This window comes from Helobdella robusta (assembly GCF_000326865.2).
Source record: "Helobdella robusta unplaced genomic scaffold HELROscaffold_5, whole genome shotgun sequence".
NCBI lineage: Eukaryota > Metazoa > Annelida > Clitellata > Rhynchobdellida > Glossiphoniidae > Helobdella > Helobdella robusta.
The window spans coordinates 4,251,848-4,260,647 of record NW_008705254.1 but is presented as its reverse complement, the minus strand read 5'-3'; the positions used below and the strand labels follow the sequence as shown (position 1 = coordinate 4,260,647).

Sequence of the window (8,800 nt, the reverse complement as noted above, 5' to 3'; positions counted from 1 at the left end):
CATTTTCATTTTTTTATGATATTCAAGTCGAAAAATTTGTCTCACTAGTTTTAAAGTGCATGTGTTACTTCAAGGATTTGCGCTCTGTTAGATGAAATAAATGAAAATGATTAAAATAAGCATACTGAAAATAATTAATGGATCTAAATAATAACAATTAAATTTTAAATTACAAAGCCACAGTTTGAAAATTTTCGAGTCATTGGTACACTTGTCAAGTTATATGCTGGTCTGCCTACGATTTTATTTTGACTTTTTTGACCCAAAAAAATTTTAAAATTCAATTTTTATTTTATACAAATTGCATATGTAGCGAGAACATGTGAGAATAAAACGTTAAAAGAAAATGTATAATGTTTCGCTAAAAAAGTCGAAAGATTGTGAGAAAAAAGAAACCGTTAATATCTAAGATGACATGGACATCTTCCGTTATTCAGTGAACTCAAATCTGCCGAACTTCTTCGTTAATTCATTCATTTCGTCATCGTCGTCGTCAGCCTTTCGTTTCACGTTCATGGTCGCTTCAACGTTTTTGTTGCCTGAATCGTCGCTGTCATCACTTTCATCATCATTATCATCATCATCATCTTTTTCGTCATCTTCATCATCCTCACTATCATCTTTCTTATCTTCTTCGCTTCTCTTTCCATCACCATCACCAATACTATCCTTTTTTTTACAGTTTTGTTGATAACTCTTTCTGTCACTTTTCTTATTTTCTGAATCCGACAATGCGGAATTTTTGCTTAGGTCGCCAAAATTATCCCAAAATTCATCCAATTCTCTATCGCTGATGTTCCGACTACTTTCTTTTGATTCGTCGTCATCATCATCCGAAAGTGCTCTATCATCCTTTGAATGCACTGTTTCCTCATTGTCATTTGATTGTATTCTATTGTCATTTTCAGCTTCTTCATCGTCGTCGTTCAAAACATTAACATGCGCGTACTCCACCAAGTAGAAATCTCCAGGAAAATTATTTTCATCATTGTGGCCATCTTCACGTAGGTTGTGAAGCACGTAACTGAATTCCTGATCACAAATTGGGCAGTAGGAACGTATTTTCTTAGCCCACTCTTTGATGCATTCGAAGCAAAAAGCATGCAAACATCCATATATTTTGGCCTTTCTTGATGGTTGTATGACACGCAAGCATATGACACAATCGTCAGGTTTCAACTTGGAGTAAGATAATGTTGGTTCGAACGAGGCTTCCATCTTGCCACTTGGATGCTGTTTAAAATTTCAATGTGTACAACGTTGGCAAAGTTGTTCTTCGATGATCTTTGTATTTGATGGAGTTGTCAACAGTTCTGTTTGATTCGGTTTGGACCCAACGATAGTGTCCTTGGTCCTTTTAATACAAGAAACTAAAAACAAAAAAAAAGACTTCTATAAGAAATGAAAAAGTCTTATGCAGTTGTTAGTGTAAACAGTTTGTGTGATGGCATTTTTATATTTCATTGCAAAATTTGTTGATTTCAATTGAATCAAAACTGGTTATAACAAAGCACATGTGTTCAAAATTTTAAAAAGTTCCAGAATTACAGAATTGGATTGGAAATTTACTCATAGTAAACAACCTGCTGGACTGAAATTTAAAAAACGATTGTACGTACGTACACCGAAACCTTGCTGAAATTCAAAAGTACCATTAAAGAGTTATGCTGTTTGCAGCCGTGTTGTGCTTTATTCATAATTTGTTGTTTCATTATTTGCAGAGTAACTCCACTGAGTTAACTTATCCTCAACTTATAGTTCAACAAATTATTAACTATAACTAACAATGATATTTTTTAAAAATTAGTTAATAAAGTTAAAAGCAGGTCAAACATTCGCCAACCAACTCGCATACAAATAAAATAGCGGTTGGGCGAACAGAACAGATACAACATAGGTACGTAGATAGACACATATAAATAAAATAATAACAACATTAATTTAATAAAAATAACGTTATAAATCAATAAATGGCTTACTATAATATAAATCCTCTTTATTTTAGAACGTAAATTTAAATTATGTTAATTTAAAACGCAAGTACAGACTATTAAAATAAAACTTTTCTGCTTTTAAAAGCTTACCGACATTAATTTGGAAAATGAAGTCTGAGAAATGTTATACACGCTAAACTGTTGTTAACCAAATCATTCATTCATTCATTAAATAGAGATTTTGAAATTTACAAAGCGAAAAGAATTACAAATATTACATTTTTAGAATTTGTTTCTTTCAAAAAACTTATGAAACAGATAGTTATCTTCAAATTGCGATACGATAAGGATAGGACACCGTGCGATTTATTATCACGACATTATCAAGAGACCCCATGATGATGTCTACCATGCCCAGCCAGTGATTTTTAAATAAAAAATTAGATTCGCAATAAATAAGTTTCTACCGTGAAATGAAACGACACACAACATTTTTAACAGAGATTGAAATGAGTTGACTGAATGATTGAATTTTCACGTTGAAAAATAATTTTAGACTAAAGATTCTCATTTTGAAATATAAAAATGATATTTTAAGATGTTTAACATTTATGAGGAAATCATTTGGCAATGCATGAAAGACAAATTGTTATCTGGAGAGAAAAAAAAACATGCAAATTTTTTATTTGAATTTAAAATATGTTAAATGTCAGAAAATGCAAATTATCGAGTTGTTTAAAACATAACACGTCTGAACTATGTGACATACCTAAGTGGAAATATATGAAATATTAGCGCGGCGAATAGAAAGAAGGCAGCACAACAACGGTTAAAAATAATTACGACCATTACAAATAAGTGGATGAACGTTGTCGTTCCAGCCATCCATACACTTAACTCATGCATCAAAAACAAATTGTTCTTTATCTTCTCTATACTGCATTCAGTTTGTGTAACATCATCCTCCCGCATGGAGATTACGATTTGCTTATTATATCATCTGTTGACATGAGTGACATAAATGAATAACTTCAAGAATCTCACAAAATGTTCACTGGTCCTATTTAATAATTTAAAGTTGTGATATAACGGTTATAAAACACGCGCCGATGATAGAGACACAGATAAACTTTTCAGATACCTACCTGCATAAATATATGGCAACTTCATAAAATAGGTCGTAGTTATCTGCATACCGACGTTGTAAAAGCCATTATCTTAATCTGCAAATTGTAGCAGAAAATTTTTATTTTGACGAAAGCTGTTTAACCCTATGTAAATAATTGATACGCATTCTATATAATTTACTGTTTAGACCTACTTCTGTTATGAAAATTTCATAGAAAAATAGTTTAAAATATTGATTTTAAACTTAAAGTATGTGGACTTAAATAGTACGATAATATAATGACGATGAAATTGATTGAATTATTTTCTGTGTTGGTGTTGTTTGCTTTACGCTCCGACGCTCAGGAGTCTCAGCTTAACGTCAATGGATTCAAACTTGGTGTGTTACAATTTTTCGATTCGTTCAAATTTTAAAAGTAGTGTCCACAAATGCTGTTCATTTTACGTTTGAAAGTGCTGTCATATGTTGCTGTAATAAATTCGAGACTGTTAATCTGAATAGTTTAAATTAATGATTTTCATAAAAAAAAATAATTTTGAAATTATTCAGGCTTCTTGCTTGATCCTAAAATTTCGCGAGAGTTTGAAGTGCAGAAGATGTTTCGTTACGGTGTCTTGCAATTTTTAAAATCTTCCAAGTCTGTCGATATCAGAGAAGATGCAATTCACGTTGACATGGGCAACGGTTTTGACGCTGCCAACTCAAGTAAGATTATGTAATATAACGTCAAACACACTCAATTCATATAAAGAAATAATTAAAATTTAACTCTCAAACCTTTCAAAATGAACAGTGTGTACCCTAATATCTAGTGGCGTTGTTGGTGTGATTGGCATGCACACTAGCAATACGGTTGATGTTGTTTCATCCATAAGCAATACCTTTAACGTGCCTTACTTGACGACTTCCATGCCCACAAACACTTCCATAAAAAATGGTGGCTACCAAATATATTTCAAACCGCCCTACCTGGAGGCTGTCTTTGATTTGGTCAGGCACTACGGCTGGAAGAGGGCCACATATTTTTATTCGACTTACGAAGGTTATCAGTTTAAAGTTTATATATATTTAGAGTGATATTTTTAAATTGTGCTCTCGTGAAAAATGTTTTTGCGGTTGATCACTTTAACAGATATTTTGAAACAGCTGATTTTTTACCTACCAGGACAAGAAAGAATGCAGCAATTCATAGACATGCTGATGCAAAGTAATCCACGCTTCACACTGAACTCTAAAAGAGTGGAAAGTCCCGAAGATGCTGTAGATGTTATCAAAGGTAACATCCGTGCTCACGAAAACGTATTATTAGATTTGCCTGCAGCTCATTCTGAAACATTTTTGAATTCTTTACACCAGGTTAAAAATAATTGAGGTTTTTCTTCACAAGAAACGTCTTTTTAATAAAACTATTTAGAGTAGTTTATATATTATATCGAATAAATACCAAAGATATTAAATATAACTTAAGCGATGAATTATACACAGCGTGAAATTTAATATAACCATCACAAATATTCAGCTTGGGTATTCAACTGGTTGGAAACCGACCATTCTTCTGATTGGATTGGTTAGTGCACTTTTTCCACGTAATAAACCAATGTGGGGAATAACGTAAATTGTAACAATCAAACTCAAAAGAATATTTTAGAAATGAAAAGTGATGCATTCATACATGGAGGACTTAATGTTATCGGCCTGAGTTTGATCAATCAGCAATCAACCAAGTGGCTTACAAATAATTGGTTCTCCTACTATAACAACGAACGAAGCACTAACTCGAAGTTCTCGCCAACAATGCCGGTTCCCGCCTTATTTCATTCATTTTATTAAATTCAGTTTTTAAAACGAGATATTTTTTATCGATCGTTGAAATCATTTCTTTTTTTGGCGATTTTAACCATTGAAATTTGTGATACGTTCTTTTAAAATGTACTGTGCATAACTTTAAAAAAGATTTATATAAAAAAATAGAAACCATGTTTTAATTAATGTGAAAGGTGGAAGCAGCTTTACTGGCCGATGCAGCTTACGTCACATCCTTCGTACTGGAGGACATGTCAAACAAAATTCCCAACCTAGCAGCGGAGAGGCTGAGTTGTACGTCGGAGCCAACAGTGCCCTGGACGTTGGGATTTTACATTGTCGATGCGTTTAAAAAAGTTGCAATCAGTTTTTTTACTTCACTATCAGAGTTGTTTGGATAAATAGCATTTCAAAATATTTTAGTAATTTTAATTATATTTTTTTTATTTTAGTCTTTATTATTGCAGCTCTGACATTATTTGACATTAACATTGAGATTAATTCATCGTTAGGTTAACACACCTGGTTTATTCACTGGCAATATATCGTTTGATCAATTTGGCCGTAGAAAAAATTACGAACTGTATATAATTGAATCGCACAGAAGCAATGGCCAGAGAAAAGAGGTACACAAGTTTTTAGTTGATAGCTGTAATTTTTTATATTGAAAATGTTCAAATTATTTTAATTTTATCTCAGATAGGAACGTGGAGTCTCAAAGCGGGCGTAACAACATACCAGCAAAGAAAGAACGCGTTGATTGAAAAAGATCGCATTGAAATATCCAACAAAACGAGAATTGTTACTTCTATTTTGGTGAGGTTCATCATTTTCATAAAGTAAAAACATCAAATTTTATGAAAATTTTATCACCATTGCAGATTGAGCCATTTTTTATGCTAAAAAAAGGCGACAATCTGACCGGGAATGATCGTTACGAGGGGTACTGCGTTGATCTGACGAAACTCATCGCAGGATTAGTCGGATTTGATTTTGTATTCAAGCTCGTGGAAGATAGAAAGTTTGGAAGCAAAGACGAAAATGGACGCTGGGATGGAATGATTGGAGAACTTTTGAGGAGGGTTTGCGAATATTTTATTAATTCTTTGTTCAGTGATATACGAAAATTATATAACCAATTATATCAATATATTAACTTTTATAATAAAAAACAAATTATTGACTTTGATACATCACTCATTAAAATAATTATCAAGACATAAAATTTTGTTCATAATTTTAAAATTTAAATTTAAGGAAGCCGATTTGGCCGTAGCTCCAATCACAGTGACCTCTGAGCGAGAAAACGTGGTGCATTTTTCAAAACCATTCATGAGTGTAACCACCAGCGTTCTTGCCAAAAGATTTTACGTCGACTATCTCAACATTTTCCAATTCTATAAAGTTTTCAGTTACGAAGTTTGGGGTAGTATAGTATTAGCGTTACTGGGAGCCAGCGTTATGCTCTGGTTAGTTAGCAAAGTGGCATCTTATAAGAATTTTGACGATGGAAGAAAAACCGACGCGGAAAATTTTACTTTGTGTAACAGCATTTGGTATTTACTTGGTTGCTCGATGATGTGTTCCGTGAACCTCGTACCAAAGTTTGTCAAATCTTATTTCGTCTGCAGTTAAACTAAGCTAAACTCTGACTTTTGATTTTTAAATTATGATTTTCAAAAATATAATTTACACAAGACTGGTAATGATAGCAAATAAGTGATTGAAATTACAAATTTAGAACTCTTTCTGGTCGTATCGCGAGCGCTGTGTGGTGGTTGTTTGTCCTACTCATCCTGTCGTCATACATATCCGTTTTATTTTCATTTTTCAACGTCCAACGCGGTAGAAAGTTTCTAACCTCATCGGATCTTTCCAATCAGGTGGAAATTAAATATGGCGTTATCGAAGGCACTCACACACAGGAACTTTTCCGTGTAAATTTTCTCAATCTCTTGACTAATCTCATTTATCTTTATTATACTAGTTAACTAAGAACTTGAAAAATTCAACTTAACGTTTAATTTTTAGATGAATTTATATTTCTATATAACTGTATTACTTGCAGACTTCAACAGTCCCAGTCTATGAGAGAATGTGGTCATTCATGAAATCAACTGAACCATCAGTTTTTGTGAGGTCATCTCAGGAAGGAGTAGCCAGAGTAAGACGGGAGAATGGGAAATATGCCTTCATCACTGAATCAACGACTATCCAGTACGTGAATCAGCAGCCCCCGTGTGATACCATGCAGTTGGAAGGAAATTTCGGTAAAAAATCTTACGGGGTAGCCATGCCAGTTGGATCTGATCTTCGGTAAGCAGCAAGTTTTGTTCATTTTAGGACAAAATATTTTTGAATTTTGATTATATCACTAATATATTAATTAATTTTAATAACCGTTTATTAAGAGAACGCATAACTTTGGCTGTCTTGGAGTTAGCAGAAGCACAGAGTCTTGCAAAGCTGGAGAGACTTTGGTGGCATGATAAAGGAAAATGTTCATCTTCTCCTCCGCCAGGTCGTCGTGAAATATTTCCAAAAAAGATAAAGATGCAAAATATAAAGTTTGCGGTGGTCATTCTAATGGCTGGCATTGTTGTGGCTCTATTCATCACGTTCTTTCATCTTGTTTACAAGGCTTGTTTAAAGGCTAAACAAAATAAGGTTTCTAGTGTCCTGAAAATAAAATCATTTCCATATTATTAACGCATAAATAACAATTTAAAATTATTTGATAGATAAAAAAAAAGTTTTAATTTTCACTCATATACAAATTTTAAGACAAAATTCTCTGACGAAATTTGTGTCACCGTACGTTCATTCTACACCGGAAAGATGGATGCACAGTCAGCCAACTTACGTCCGCCATCCAATGCTCCGTTAGAGATGAAATAAAATTTAACGCCCAACGAGGTTTATCAAACTAATTAATGATTTGGTGAATAAAATAAATAAAAATTGCAAAAATAACTAAACGTTATATTTAATAATTCGCAAAGCCACCCCACATGACTGCTTTTGAATCATCTCATAATTTTCAGCTACGTCAGGATTCAATTGAAATGAAAGGATAAATTTCTGAACAACATTTTGATGGCTCATATGAAGATTTAGAAAGATTTTGTTGATGCTGCTTTCTATGTAGCTATGCTTTCGTTTATGTTTTTGTTCCTACAGACGCACTTTAAGGCAATTTTTAATCGTTTCAAGAAGTTACATCCATCGAACATTTCATGTCTGTTTAGCTACGAAGATTATTATAAATATAAATTTCGTGTGATTACTTTATGACGAATAGTTAAAAATATTATTTTCCTTTAAAAAATTAGCCAAGCATAATATTATCGTTGACCAGACGTTAAAAATTTTCCCTCAAAACGTACTCAAGTAAATTTAAAATTTTTTTATTGCTTTTAAAAACCATCTAAAAAAATTACCATTGATCCAAAAAATCGTTTAATTGGCAAGTGTGCGCTGAACGAACGTGCAGCAGGTGAGTTGTGTACGGTAGGATAACGACGAGATTGGGAACAGGCAGACAACACGCAGACAACACGCAGACTTAAGCATCTCACGTCTGCCTGCCTGCACCCTCGTTTTCATCAGCATTGGCTACGCACTTGCTTTCATGTTTCGACATTGAAGAAGCTGTATGTTGCGCTGATGCTTGCGTGTTTCTCGTCATTTCTAAATTGCCTGTGAAGTTATATGTTTGAATTATTAAACTAATTTATGATAATTTGATCATTTAATAGGATAACGTTTCAAAACACCAATCGCTCTTGGATACAAAATACCATTTTAATTCTTCCTAAAATAACTATTTAAAAATTTGCTTCTATAGTTATATTAACCATCAAATTATTTTAAACCACCTAATTATAGTACTATATTATATTTGTTCATATGATAATTTTGTCATAACCATAAG

The 8,800-nt window shown here is 33.0% G+C and overlaps 2 protein-coding genes across 2 annotated transcripts; one reads left to right on the top strand and one right to left on the bottom strand.

Annotated features, from left to right (window-relative positions):
- Nucleotides 1-429: 429 nt before the first annotated feature.
- On the bottom strand, nt 430-1,218 carry HELRODRAFT_163538 (hypothetical protein; the record flags this gene model as incomplete). The annotated part of the gene is made up of 1 exon (XM_009027379.1): nt 430-1,218. The coding sequence occupies one exon, from the start codon at nt 1,216-1,218 to the stop codon at nt 430-432; it is 789 nt and encodes a 262-aa protein (XP_009025627.1).
- Nucleotides 1,219-3,042: 1,824 nt separating this feature from the next.
- HELRODRAFT_189261 (hypothetical protein) lies at nt 3,043-7,764 on the top strand (the record flags this gene model as incomplete). Its single annotated transcript, XM_009027378.1, has 13 exons — nt 3,043-3,441; nt 3,613-3,768; nt 3,857-4,105; nt 4,229-4,419; nt 5,061-5,222; nt 5,379-5,492; nt 5,566-5,682; nt 5,748-5,948; nt 6,124-6,470; nt 6,608-6,749; nt 6,935-7,182; nt 7,278-7,533; nt 7,651-7,764. Exons 1-13 carry the CDS (start codon nt 3,342-3,344, stop codon nt 7,762-7,764), a joined length of 2,397 nt encoding a protein of 798 aa, XP_009025626.1. The 5' UTR covers nt 3,043-3,341.
- Nucleotides 7,765-8,800: the final 1,036 nt, after the last annotated feature.